We start from the raw sequence: 13711 nt of genomic DNA, 5'->3' as shown, positions 1-13711 counted from the left end.
GAGGGGCTATCCGACATTTCGAATTCCCTCTTCTTTTGACTTCCATCATTATTTTCTTTTCATTGTCCTCTCTCTATCATCACAGTTGGTCTCATGAGGCACGCAAGCGATCATCACATCATGTCTGGGGTCTACTTCGCCGAGACTTGAGGACTCTTCTATTCTTTAAATATATGATTAAGTGCTTGAGAACACGAGCCGAAGATGGTTTAGTTTTGCTAAGTACTCAAACTTCATGAAGAGCGGTTTATGATACTACTATAAGAGAGTCCGTCCATCCTCCATGCGAGCGGAGCTTGAAGAGACTTGGGTTAGATTGTATCGACTTGTATTATGTTCACCGTCCGGACGGCAAAACCCCGATTGAAAAGACCATGGAGGAGCTAGTCAAGCTGAAAAGGTGAGTTTCTAATGATTTTCGGTGATACCATGGGACCAGCTTTAAAGGCTAACAATGTGGTAATAGCGAGGGAAAGATTAAATACATTGGCCTCTCTGAATGCTCCTCTGACTCCCTACGCAGCGCGTACAAAGTGCATCCAGTTCAAGCTGTACAGGTCGAGTACAATCCCTGGACTCTGGATATTGAAGGGCACTCGGGCACATTTCTGCTGCAAACAGCGCGTGAGCTAGGCGTGGCTATCGTGGCCTACTCTCCACTCGGCCGTGGTATGCTGATAGGTCAATACAAGTCAGTCGACAACTTTGACCCAGACGACCACAGGCGTGTGTTTCCGCCGTACCAAGGTGAGAACTTTGCCAAGAACCTGGAACTGGTTGATGAATTCCAGGAGATGGCTGCTCAGAAGGGATGCACCGCCGGTCAATTGACCCTTGCTTGGCTGCTCTCTCTGGGAGACGACATCATCCCGATTCCAGGAACTAAGAAGATCAACTACCTGGAGGAGAACACTGGTGCTGTGGACATCCAGCTGACAGATGAGGAAAGGAAGCATTTGAGGGATCTAGTGGACGCGGCTGATGTTAGGGGAGACAGGGGCGCTGGGGACAGGGCCTTTGCAGATACACCAGAACTGTGAAAGCGCAGACTTTGGGCATGCATGCATATTCTCATGGATACGCATCTATACAATGTCGTAGATTAATGCTATCCACTTCGGCATCGCCGAGTGTTAACTTTGACTAGTTGTTTGCTAGAGGCATATACACCCTTGCTCATTTCGCGAACTAGCCGCCGCGATGGGCCCGAATATTTAACAGTTAAATCCTACTGGCTTATAATTACATGGTTTTATGCAAAGACCGACATAAAAAGCTACAGGCTGAGGTAGATAAGCAGACGGCTTGCACTTGAAAACTTTCTCCTTGTTACTTTCTACCTATGCTCCTGGTATATGAGTTCTGAGTTTTAGTAAACCCGCGCCCACGAAGCAGACTAATAGTTCCTCGATCCGTCATATCTCAGAATAGCCATCTATTTGACGTTCAACTTCCAAAATGAATGATCTACTTCTTAGAGGTCATACCTGCTCGCAATGCCGGAAGATCAAGCTCTGCGAACCACGAGAAGAAATCTTCATAGATACAGAGTTGGATTCGAAGTACCCCAGGGACTCCCCTTCTCATATGAGTTTTACTGGTTTGCGTCTTGATGATCTAGAAGAGGGTTCGCAAAATGGCTGCAGCCTGGGGAAGTATCTCTCTTCACAACTTCGCGAACGATACCCAGAGACGTGGACCTCACATGATCTGAAACTCTACACTGACGGTTGGCGTTTCCATGGTCTGATACCTCTGGAGAAGACTCTCTCGGGCGACAGAAAGCTTGAGTTTTCAACTAAGGACCAATATGTTCATGCTCCGGCACATAAAGGAAAGACATATGTAGAGTTCTTGTCTTACGAAATTACGACAGATGAAGGTAAGTTTGTCTCCTCAGTCATGGTATCACTCCACTAACAAATGATAGACGTTGAGTGGACTGGAGGACAAAACCTTTTGTCTCGAAAGCCTATAGTTGCTGACCCACTGTCTGATATTACCGCGGCCACGATTCGAGATTGGAAGCTCAGATGCGACACAAGCCAATCTCAAGCTCATACAATCTGCTCACGGCCAAGTCCAGGATTCTTCCCTACTCGACTCCTCAAGATTGTCGAGATGGACACCAACAATCAGATTCCTCATGTGAGGCTTGTTGATGGAAAGTCGCTGAATGGAGACACCGAGTACACCGCTTGAAGCTACTGCTGGGGCGGCGATCTGAAGACATGTCTAAGAGAAAGCAACAAAGACTCGTACAGGACCGAGATTCCTTGGGACAAGATTCCTAGAACGACCCAAGATGCCATTCTGACGTCACAAAAACTTGGAATTGGCTTTATCTGGGTAGACTCACTCTGCATCATCCAAGACAGCAAAGCGGACGATAAGAGCATCGAGATTGGCCAGATGACCCAAGTCTATACCCATGCGGCATTCACTATTGCGGCTAGAAGAGCCCCAGACGCTCATAGAGGCTTCCTCCACGAGAGGTCACTTCCCTCTGGAACAACCACTGTGGATTTCTGCAGTCAAGATGGTAAAACGAGACAATGTACATTGACGTTCGAATCGGCAGCAAAGGAGGAAGATCAAAACGTCCTGGACACGCGGGGTTGGACATTGCAAGAATATATAATGTCTCGCCGCTTGCTGATCATCGGATCATGGACAACTACATGGTCTTGCAGAAAGGAGCGTGCTGGAAACTGCGACGGATGGACTTTGGACAGAGAAAAGGGTGATCCCTTCAACTACAATGGGTCTTGGACGTCCAGCGAGAATACAGTCTTCAAAGGCACACATCGTCTCGACGCAATTGCCTTCTTTGGCACTCATCCCGATTCCAACTACCCAAAGCCTGAAGACCATCTCATCTTGTGGGAATGGAATTCGTTAGTTCAGCGGTACACCCAACGAAACCTCACGAGACAAACTGACAGGATCCTCGCTATTTCGGGCCTGGCACAGATCTTCAGTCCTATGCGCGGAGGGGCATATGCAGCTGGTTTGTGGGCTAAAGACTTTCCTGATACGCTACTTTGGGAAAACCGTTCTAGAGCCTTGTATCTGAGACCAAGCGATCAAGGACCATCCTGGTCATGGACGGCTATTAACAGTACTGTGACATGGGGCGCTGGCCATGGGAAAGACGTCTTATCAGTTGACTCTATTGAATGCGATCTTGATCAACCATCAGCTCCTTTCGGGTCTGTCAAGCGCGGCGCACTTCGTGTCACAGGACCTGCATTGGACCTGGAGTGGAAACGCACTAAAAGTACATCGAGTTTGATGAGCCCCGGAGGACATCACCTGAGGTACTTGGTGCCTGGTGGTATGTACATCAACGCTCATATCAAGTTTCTTCCCGACGCAGAAGAACCTGATTCGGACTGGACCACCGTCACGTTACTTGCTGTCAAGGTCGACGACTACACAGCGGGAATAGTCCTGAGAAAAAGTACCGACAGTGAGCACTCGAGATTCGGTTACTTCGATGCAAATCTCCCAGGAGATAAATATCACATAGATTGTCAATTACCAGTGGTTAGAAAATGGGGGAGCAGAACTTTTACTATTATATAGTTGAGAGCGTTGTTTATCGGACGAGTTATGCTGTTTCGAAGAGAATTTCCATAAAGAGGGGCTAACACTCTGAGGATATGATGAATACTATACTCTGCTGAAACTCAATAAGGGTCATCGAAGTGTTCTTCCATACTGTAATTCTGGACCATGCTCTTGTTTTGAGGTAAGTCTGAGATGCTTATCACGCGCCTCACCTTATCTCTCTGGGCCTTATACTTTGTCTCTTGTTTCCGATGCGCTTGTTTGAACAAGAGACAATTGCTGTTAACGAGGTCTTTAATAAAACTTACCCGTATGTAGTTCTTGTGGCGGAAACATGGACAGTCGGGCTTCGGGTTCAGGCGGCAGTGGAGTCGTGAGGGGTTAGCTCAGTGGAGGTGGTGTTCCCCAGAGCGGCAGAAGAATACTCCGCGGCCAAAATCTGGGGAACACCATGATATAGATAAACTAGACTACAGGCAAGACAACAAAAGAAACATTGGCATTCAATTGGAGAAAACGGTTATTCTCAAGATGGCTTCTGAAAATCAGGAACAACGCACCTTGCACCTCGTTGGCATTGGAGTCGGTCACTCGATCGCTCCGCCAATGCACAACCATATTGCTCAATCACTCGGCCTCCCATGGACATTCTATGCTACAGAATGTGCCACTCTCGATGACCTAATGGATCTTGCGCGAAAAGACACCACGGCAGGTCTAGTCGTAACAATGCCTTACAAAAACGCCATCATTCCTCGTCTCGATGCATTAGATGATCTTGCTGCCACCATTGGCGCTTGTAATAACGTCTATCAAGACTGGGAAGATCCCAAGAAGTTACGTGGAACCAATACCGACTGGCGCGGCATCAAGGGCTGTTTGCTCGAGAAGGGAGATCAGGCTGGAGTGCCCGTTCTGAATAAGCCAGCTCTGATCGTTGGCGCTGGGGGAGCTAGTCGAGCTGCTGTTTATGCGCTCAGCTCGTACTTCCAATCTTCAATTATCTATGTGTTGAACCGCGATGAGCAAGAAGTCAAAGACTTAATGCGAGACTCTCAGAAGCTTTCTCCCGTTCCGACCATCCTTCACGTCAAGGAGGGGGAAGCCCAGAAACTCGAGACACCATACTACGTTGTCGGTACGGTGCCTGACTTTGAACCCAAAACACAAGATGAACTTGCTGTTCGAGCCAACCTGGAAGAGTTTCTGTCTCGTCCTGAGAAGGGAGTTCTACTCGATATGTGCTTCAAGCCAAGACGGACCAGAATGATCAAACTGGCGGAGCAGAAGGATTGGCCTACGGTGGAGGGAACGCATGTTATTGGGTATCAGATTGAAGAGCAGTGGCGGCTTTGGGCTGGTAAAGAGAGGGTGAAGATGCTTGATAGAGAGGGAGCGTGGAAGGTTCTTATCGACTCGGCTGAGAAAAGTCCTGGCATCAACTTCTAGATTTTATATACTTACAGATTGAGACGAAGTAATCTACGTACGAACGTCTCTTGCCACCAGACTTTAAAAAGCCGCGTCAATCTAGACTGAAAAGCACCTTCACGGATTCTAGAGATTTACTAATATGTATGCATCGCTGTCGATGTTAGGTCCTATTCCTGCATATCTAGATGTCGTTCAGCCTCAACCTCTCAACAAACTTCTTCCAAGCTGCAATACCCCTCTCTGCGTGCTGTTTCGGTACATCCTCTCCCTCCTCAGCCATAGTTCGTGAAAACAACTCCATCGAGACATATCCTTTATACCCCATATCGTGAATCAACACCTTGGCAATATCCTCAACAGGGAGATAAGCCCCTCGGTCAGTCTCATACATATAGGCTCTAGCGTTTCGAGACCAGTTCATCCTAGCCGGGTTTCCATCAACATGGAAGGGATGTCCTTTGACAAGTGGAGTTTCCATCCTTTCAGCATCGACGACTTGGATGTAGAACACCTTGTCCAGAGTGACCTCTTTCACAAGTCTTTCTAGGGACTCTTTGAGATCTTCATCGGCGTTAGGTGTCTTGCCAGTTGGAGAGGCTGGGTCGCCCCAGACACGACCGGCGATGTTGAATGTGTCGAGGCAGAGGCCAAAATTGGGTCTATCGACCTTCTGGGCCACTTCCCAGGACTTCTCCCACGTGTCGACGTGAGTACTCCAACACAAAGCCTCATACGCAAAGCGAATCGGAGGATCCTCCTTGATGCCCAGATCAGCTAGTTCGACCAGATCTCCCACTATGACATCCATGTCTCCCGTCAACTGATCAGCCGGAAGGAAGTTTGCAGGAATCTGAATCGTGTTTGTGCCCAAAATCTTGGCGATCTTGAACCATAATTTGATCTTCTCGATAAGCCGAGCATGTTGCTCACGGTCCTTCAGACCCTCATAGAATAAGAATGGCTGGAGACCAATGACTGTAAGCTTCAGACCATCTAGCAACTCTCGAATATGCGATGCTGCATCAAGAATCTGGTCATTGCTGGGAGTTTCCACACTGTGCAGTCTTTTTGCTTCATATTCAAGATCTTCGTAGAAGATTTCAATGCCTTGGAAGCCATGCTCTGAGGCCTGTTTGGCCTTGTTGGCGAACTCGTGGAGCCATGCTCGTCCGAGCGAGGCAGATAAGATGGCAGGCTGGAAAGAACGCATTTTGTGTGATTTTTCGGCTAGATGAAGCAAAGATGAAAACGATATCGTTGATTTTAGGTAGTACTTTATCTCCTGTATGCACTGGTGACATGGCGTCGCTCAACACCAGAATGACGACGGCGAGCCGGCAAAATACTGTTCCGATAATGTCGGGCCGGGGATGCGACTCCCGAGGTTCAATGGCTAAGTCATTTTCCAGATTTCATCCGGTGCCTCACTGCGTATAGTGACAGAGTATTGACGTTTTGATAGAACGCAGAGTCATTGACAATGCTCACAGGCCGATATCAGTAATATAGTTTTTCTAAATATGATTGCTTTGTCTAACTGCCTACGTATCCGCTTCTCTGTCAAGACGCTCCTTATATGCTCTGAATACCTCTTCTCTCATCAGATTAGCTGGTGCTCGTCTTGTAGTAAATAACTCGAACTGCATCATTCCCTGCTCTGGTAGGACCTGCAGACCATCAACAGGTATCCATCCCTTCTCTGATAACGACTTTATCTGCTTGAGCAGTGGGGTCTCCAGCGGTGTGTAAGAAAGCTGTGAATGCATGTTAGCCTAATCCCACGGTACGGTATGTTTTCGTAGCTTGTCAATGCTTACCTCAATTGCGACGCCGCCAGTCGGACTTGAAAGCCAATGTTCTGGGAGACTAGTGTCTGCTGAGCACTGCCCATCGATTTCTCGCGTTGCCACGCATGAAACGATGATTGTTGGAAGGTTTATGTCTTCGGGCCATGCGTCGTCTCTCGAACTGATGATTCTAAACGAAGGACGATCATGACTTCCGCTCTCTATCTCGATGTCATTCGCCGTAGTCTCACCACTGTCGTTTTTATGCTGCCTATCGAATTGCTTGATGAGTTTTTCTGCCCTCGATCGAGTTCGGTTATGAATCAGAATAGTTTTCACCCCAAGGCGAATAAGAGCGTAGGCAGCAGCACGAGCCATACCTCCAGCACCAATAATGAGACCTGTGGTGCGCCTTCTAACAGCATTTATAGGAGACAAATTTCGTTGCACGCAAGTATGAATTCCGATCCAATCTGTATTCTCGCCAAAAAGCGCTACCGTTGGCCCCGCTGTGTTTCTGTGTAGTAAAGAGTCCATCGTAGGTGTCTTTAGACATAGCAACGTGTTAACAGCTCCAATCGCCTTGGCCTCTTCGCTCAAGAAGTCCAGCTTCGGTATTATAGCCGTCTTGAATGGGGCAGTTATACTGGCACCACCGAAAGTGTTATCTTTAATGAGCTCGAACAGTTGGTCCATCGATTCGTGAATAAAGATGTTGTATCGGTGTGGCATGCCCAGGAGCTTAAAGGCGGCATTGTGCATGGCTGGTGACAGACTCTTCGACGTGCAGTTTCCGTAGATACCGAAATACTGGCCGTCGAGTAGAAAGGATGAAAACACCGCTTTTTGTGCTTCTTGAACTGTAAGCAGAGCATTCGATGGGCAGTTTGGGGCCAGCCTTCGGACCAGTGGATGTGTAACTGGGCTGAGGATGGGGTTGAGATAGCATGACATCCGTCCAAGACGGCCAGTGTTATATGCTATTAATGGGATGGTATGATCTGGCGACGATTTGACTCGATGGATAAAGTGCTGGGCGGCGAAGTTGTCTTCCACGGACCTTGCCTCTTGACAGATGCGGATGATGTCACATCCGAGGCCTTGAGCTCGCTCGATCATGGCCCATTGTTTTGGCAAGTTCCAACCATCTTCTGCTAGATCGGAAACGACATAGTGTGCGATGATCTTTGTTTGGCCTTTGAATGCAATGAGATTCTGGATCTTTGCTGTATCGCATTTAAGATCGACACAGAGGTACTCCGGAGCAAGACGAAGCCCATGATGCAGAAGCTCGAAATACTCATCCTCTGAGATTTTCCTTTCGTTTCCGTAGATGTCGATATGATATAATATTGGAAGTCGGATATTCCTCCTTACAACGAAGAACTGCCTGCTGATTCTATCTACGGCCGTGTCTTTGAAGCCAACCTCATTACCAAGACTTGAAGCCGGTATTGTAAGTTCAAGAGCGTCTGCTTCAGTGTCCAGTTCGCGAAACTCGGTGATAAGAGTGCTGAGTGTCGCCAGTGGTAGAGATAAAGTATATGTGAACTTTCTCGTTTCCAGCGGTATGGATGAAAGACTGTTCTTTGCTTTGTACTTGCTATAGCACTCGTTTCGTCGTGTGATGCTGTATATCAACTGCAGAAAGTCTTCTTCAACTTTCTTAAGTGCAAGAGCCCTAGGAGATATATCACCACGTGAGGTTGCTGTATCCAGTTTGTACAGCGACATATCTGAGATGTTGTAAAACTCAAAACTTGATAGTTTTCGGTAAGCTGGCGCTGCACGACGTGTGAGATCCCGAATAGTTTCCACGTCGAAGACTCTCAAATGCCTTTGGATCTCTTCGGCGTCCCGCAGGACATAGATAATGAGGTGGTCCTTGGCATACTCTGCAAGCCACTCTTTTCCGGTGCCTTCAACAACACCAGGACCGCATACGATAACTGCACCAGTCGGATTGTCGAATAGCATAGATCTCATTAGTCTCAACTCCTCTTGTCGGTATTGAGAGATGCCATTAGTCGCCTTGTATGCTGCTCTTGAAAGCCCTGTAGCTTTGTAGAAGTACTGATCTGCATCAAGAATTCGAAAACCCAAGGCGCTTGAAGCCATGACTGCCAAGGTTGACATGCCACTGCCTCGCATGCCAATCAGCGCAATTGAGGCGCTTGATGAATAGTTGTTTCTGGTTTGAGAATGCTCGGGTGTGCGTATCCTTGTGAATGGTGTTGTAGGAGTTGATATCCTCGAAGGCCCAAGGGGCGTTGTTGCGGTTAACGCTGCCATGGTTTCCGCTTGTGACTTGCTTGGGCTGACGATGGTTCTCTGTATGCGTGAGTCGATGGAACCGATTAGACCCGTCGAGACATGAGAACTAAACTTAAGATGTGTAATTTCGCGTCGCCAGAGTCATGTGTACACAAGAGGCCATGGTGCTGTTCTCCGAGCGGCCGGCCATGCCTTTGCCTTCAGTGTGTTTAATCATATTGCCGACCCTTGATACTCGCCCAGGGTAGGCAAGTGGCCGTGGCCCATTCCCAACCAATCAAGGAGAGGCGGCAGAAATCTCTGCCGCTTCAGCCAGACCCCAGTCACCCCGCACAACGCTTACTGGATCAGGAAAGGATCAAGTAAGAGCATTGTGATGAGTGAGTCTGATGAATTCGAGGATCAATGAAATCTGGCCGGGTCAACCACTCGGTAGTTGCGAGAAACGAAACAATGTCCAGAGGATAAGATAATTTCAGCTCTCAAGCCCCACAATGTCGACGACTTCCCTAGACACGAAAAGCAGAGGTCAAACAGAAGCCAGTCCAAGAGCTTCAAAACGAGCAAGGACCGATACGGAGACTTCAGACAAGGGCCCTAATGGACGTCATCGACATCGAATTACTCGAGCATGCAATGAGTGCAGGAGACGCAAAGATCGATGCGGCGGCCAACGTCCGTCATGCAAGTCATGCATTGAGAATAATCGGACATGTAGCTATGGACCCTCCAAGAAACGAGGACTACGACCAGGTTATGTGAGAGGCATCGAAACATTGCTGGGACTAATATTTAACTCTATAAAAGGGAGCGAAGAGTGGATATATGGGCTTCTCGAGGGTGTTATTCAGCAATCGTCCTTCTGTACTGCGTCCGGTCTCCACGACGCCAATATCTCTGTCGATCTTCTACTCGAAACATGGCATAAGTCCTCGGTATCTAAGAAAATGGGAAGCCTTCTCTCTACAGAGAGTGAGTTTGACGAAGAAGGTACCGACTCGAGTCAGATTTTCGACACAAAAGTAGTTGAGGGTCTTACGATTCTGGTATCGACAAAGAATGGGACAGGGGCTCCTATGACACCAATGGATACCAACACGACGCAACCAGACCTTCCTCTCTTCGACCATTCCCCTTCAGCTATTCCAGCGTCTTCGCCTCTTCAACCCTGCGGAGGACCAACGCTTCATACCAGCATTAGCCGCATACCAGAAACAGTATCACAACCTCCAAAGTCTATGCCATCTGCTGTCCCTGACCTTCCGAAGAACTGGTCATATCTCCTGGACCTCTACTTTGAGACAACACATTGCTGGTTCCCCATCTCACAAAAGCACGAGCTCTTACGTTGCGCCTACACATTATCCTATAGCCCATCACCAGCTACTGCCAATTCACTTACTTCTGGTGAACGAGCATTTCTTCATGCTGTTCTAGCATACGCAGCACACCAATCAACCGCTTTATCTAACTCCTCCAGAGACAAGCCGGTAGACGCATCTGAAGTCAAGCCGCCAAGAGATCTGACACAGACCTCTCTGTTCGCCAACCCAAATAACTACGATGTTGGACATGTCCGCGCCCTTCTCATCATCTGTCTCTTTGAAATGGATCAAAAGCTCTGGTCGGCGGCGTGGAATACCATAGCACGCGCTGTGTATACATCAGTCTCTATTGGGTTACTACCTCGAAGTACATCAGCCATAAATTCACCGTGCCCTGACAGTGGTAAACGGACAATCCTAGGATGCGCAACACTCGAGACTATCATTGCATCTCGATTGAATACCGTACCATATCTCCTAGCGTCAGATATCGCCCGACAGGGTACTCTATTAACGGACGGAAATGAGGAGTGGGAGCCGTGGCAGGTCAAGATTCTCATTGATGCAGATGATGAGCGAAATCACCAAAGCTCAAACTCCCACATGCCTGGGCATGTCATAAGCACTTTTAATCAACTACTCCAAACTATGGCTATACTCAACAAATTGGTTTGCCAACCGAAGGGCTCAGGTACCCAAAGAAGCCTGCAAGAACTCATGGACCCATGCCGGGAGAGTCTTAATACCCTGGGTGATCTTACAGCTGTTGTGGACTTGACACCTCAAGCGATTAACCTCTGGATAACCTCGATTACCGTACTTGAGATTGCAGCTGCATCAACCGTGGAATTTCCGGGTATTGGCATACAGCGCCCAGAGGGCAACTGGCAGAAAATTACAAAGTTAGCCACTCTGATTGAGGAGAGACATCGGTCAATAGGGCGTTGTTGTATTTCTCCAGTCGCCTGGGCTTGTATGGGGCTGTTGCAGAAATCTCTGGATCAGAGGCAGCTACAGAATGTTGAAAGTCGCACAGCATGTGAGCTAGACCTTGCCAGACAAGCTATAGCGAATGCTCTGGCAGCTTTACAAGATCCGTTGCGCGGAGAGCCCCAGCTTGACTCACAACTAATATCCACAAACGGTTCAGAACGTGCTCAATTGACGATACAGCCAGCACTTGGCAAGGCTGGTGCAGCATCGAACTTTGAGCTTCCTCCGACACCTTCAACATTTTTGTCAAACAGGATTGATCCCTCAGTGTCACAAAATCCATCATCAACCAATCTCACCGCACCGTCACCAGGTGGCCTATCCTTCCCTCTGGATCCATCACTAACCGCCAATATTGAAGACGACGGTCTCTTCGACAGCCTCGCTACTTTAGACACAACTGATTGGCAAGTCGACAAAGAATAGGCGTTGATTTCGCAGCTAACACGCAAATAGGCTGGCGAACCCACCAGAGTTTATGCAGCATCTCGGAATGCTTGACGATACGCCCAGTAACCTTGAACACCTATTCGACATGGGATTCTAAGTCAGAAGGACCACCGGTGTTGGTTTGTTAGGCACCCTAGCAGTCGACATCTTTGCAAGTCATGCTCACGGGGAACTTGTACGGATCATCTTCCACCAGAACATTACAAAGGTGGCTAGGAATTGACACCTTAGCCTCTTTGTGCCCTCAAATGAAATATTAGACGATTCAATGAGCGAGAATACACTAAAGGCGCCCAGTAGTGGATGTTACCCCAGCCGGCAAAGTTCTTTCCCACTCCCTTGGAGACAAGTCAATGACAACAATGGGTGCTCCACTTCTTATCGATTCAAGAAGACGGGCGATTTAATGTTCTGACATCGAAAGAGATCACCTTGCACTCGACATCACTAACCTTACCTTTGTGTTTCGTTCGTCCGTTCGATATGGTTGCAGATAACAGCACTCCTTCACACCAACGTCTCAATAACCACAACGGTTCTACAACAAATACAATGACTCATGCGCCTGATGCTGTGCCGCAAGGTACCCAAGCAGATGGCCAGAAGCAATTCTACATCTTTGGTCATAACATCTCGCACTCTTTATCCCCCACATTGCATAATGCCGGGTTCAAGGCTCTCAAACTACCTCATCACTATCAAATTCACGAAAGCAAAAATGTTGATGACTCAGTCGAGAGCATCATAACCCGGACAGACTTTGGCGGTGCATCTGTCACGTTTCCACACAAGCTACAGATCGGCAAGTTGTTGGGATCAGTCTCTCCAAGAGGAGAGAACATTGGAGCTATCAATACCGTTGTTGTCTCAGAGGTCAATGGGAAGAGAGTGCTTCATGGCGACAACACAGACTGGATCGGCATCAAGAGGTGTGTTGAGAAGTCCGGAGCTCGAGACTTTGCTTCGTCGTCAGCTCTGGTGCTGGGTGCTGGAGGTGCTGCGAGAGCGGCGTGCTACGCTGTTCAGACTCTTGGTTTTGGGGAGCTTATTGTCGTCAATAGGACCTTGAGCAAGGCTGAGGATCTAGCATCGAGGTTTCCTGACCTCAAGACCCGGACCTTTGCAACACTGAAGGAGGCTTCCATTGCGAAGGATATTCAGATCAGGCTGATCGTTGCCTGCGTGCCGGCTGACGATCTCAGAGCTGAGAAGATTCCCAGTGGCCTGTTCTCAGGAACTAGAGATGGAGTGTTGGTAGAGATGGCATACAGACCGCAAGTGACAGGTATGATGACAGTCGCTGAGCGATATCCTGGTTGGAAAGTGTACAGGGGCGTCGATGTGCTGGAGGAACAGGCATATGCCCAGTTTGAGTTGTGGACTGGAAGAGAGGCTCCAGTAGAGGCGATGAGAGGTGCTATGCAGGCGAAACTGCGGGAGAAGATATAAGGTTATTGCTCAAGCAATGGTGGATTGTGGATCAAGCGGCAGGATCGGTGGAAGTGGCAAGGCACAGCGTAGACGGGTTGATGAAATAGACTAGAAGCACTACAAAGCAAGCAACTTCTCATGCAACATCCCAATCGTTACTGTCATTCTACTGCATCGAAGAACATATCATCAAAACCATAACACGAGGTTTTGTTCTCTGAGAGAAGAAAAAATAGGATTTCTCAATTTCGTTACATAAAGCAGTGGGAAAGTATCAATAAAGAACGTCGGTTCTCACACGTACCCCTTCATTTCATATAACACTGCCTAACATCCGGCCTTTCTCAACAGCTTCGCTTTGAGACACTTTCGCAGCAAGACTATGCATTTGGTACGATCATTTGTCCTTGCTAAGCTTCCATTCGCTCTTTCCGGAAGATTCGC

General features: G+C 48.1%; 7 protein-coding genes across 7 annotated transcripts; 5 read left to right on the top strand and 2 right to left on the bottom strand.

Moving 5' to 3' along the window:
* Window positions 1–374: 374 nt before the first annotated feature.
* FOIG_15132 (alcohol dehydrogenase) lies at window positions 375–1040 on the top strand (the record flags this gene model as incomplete). The annotated part of the gene is made up of 2 exons (XM_031216457.1): window positions 375–400; window positions 467–1040. 2 exons carry the CDS (start codon window positions 375–377, stop codon window positions 1038–1040), a joined length of 600 nt encoding a protein of 199 aa, XP_031053901.1.
* Window positions 1041–1458: 418 nt separating this feature from the next.
* Window positions 1459–3588, top strand: FOIG_15131 (uncharacterized protein; the record flags this gene model as incomplete). The annotated part of the gene is made up of 3 exons (XM_031216456.1): window positions 1459–1882; window positions 1931–2189; window positions 2241–3588. The coding sequence occupies 3 exons, from the start codon at window positions 1459–1461 to the stop codon at window positions 3586–3588; spliced, it is 2031 nt and encodes a 676-aa protein (XP_031053900.1).
* Window positions 3589–4104: 516 nt separating this feature from the next.
* FOIG_15130 (shikimate dehydrogenase) lies at window positions 4105–5178 on the top strand (the record flags this gene model as incomplete). The annotated part of the gene is made up of 1 exon (XM_031216455.1): window positions 4105–5178. The coding sequence occupies one exon, from the start codon at window positions 4105–4107 to the stop codon at window positions 5020–5022; it is 918 nt and encodes a 305-aa protein (XP_031053899.1). The 3' UTR covers window positions 5023–5178.
* A 10-nt stretch (window positions 5179–5188) lies between these two features.
* On the bottom strand, window positions 5189–6217 carry FOIG_15129 (uncharacterized protein; the record flags this gene model as incomplete). The annotated part of the gene is made up of 1 exon (XM_031216454.1): window positions 5189–6217. One exon carries the CDS (start codon window positions 6215–6217, stop codon window positions 5189–5191), a length of 1029 nt encoding a protein of 342 aa, XP_031053898.1.
* Window positions 6218–6490: 273 nt separating this feature from the next.
* FOIG_15128 (uncharacterized protein) lies at window positions 6491–9267 on the bottom strand. Its single transcript, XM_031216453.1, has 2 exons — window positions 6825–9267; window positions 6491–6761 (listed from the first exon to the last, which is right to left on the bottom strand). Exons 1-2 carry the CDS (start codon window positions 9084–9086, stop codon window positions 6549–6551), a joined length of 2475 nt encoding a protein of 824 aa, XP_031053897.1. The 5' UTR covers window positions 9087–9267; the 3' UTR covers window positions 6491–6548.
* A 173-nt stretch (window positions 9268–9440) lies between these two features.
* Window positions 9441–11812, top strand: FOIG_15127 (uncharacterized protein; the record flags this gene model as incomplete). Its single annotated transcript, XM_031216452.1, has 1 exon — window positions 9441–11812. Exon 1 carries the CDS (start codon window positions 9563–9565, stop codon window positions 11810–11812), a length of 2250 nt encoding a protein of 749 aa, XP_031053896.1. The 5' UTR covers window positions 9441–9562.
* A 124-nt stretch (window positions 11813–11936) lies between these two features.
* FOIG_15126 (shikimate-5-dehydrogenase) lies at window positions 11937–13474 on the top strand. Its single transcript, XM_031216451.1, has one exon. The coding sequence runs from the start codon at window positions 12320–12322 to the stop codon at window positions 13283–13285; it is 966 nt and encodes a 321-aa protein (XP_031053895.1). The 5' UTR covers window positions 11937–12319; the 3' UTR covers window positions 13286–13474.
* The last annotated feature ends 237 nt before the right edge of the window (window positions 13475–13711 follow it).

Source organism: Fusarium odoratissimum (assembly GCF_000260195.1).
Source record: "Fusarium odoratissimum NRRL 54006 unplaced genomic scaffold supercont1.47, whole genome shotgun sequence".
In the NCBI taxonomy this organism is placed as follows: domain Eukaryota; kingdom Fungi; phylum Ascomycota; class Sordariomycetes; order Hypocreales; family Nectriaceae; genus Fusarium; species Fusarium odoratissimum.
This window is presented reverse-complemented; position numbering and strand designations above follow the sequence as displayed.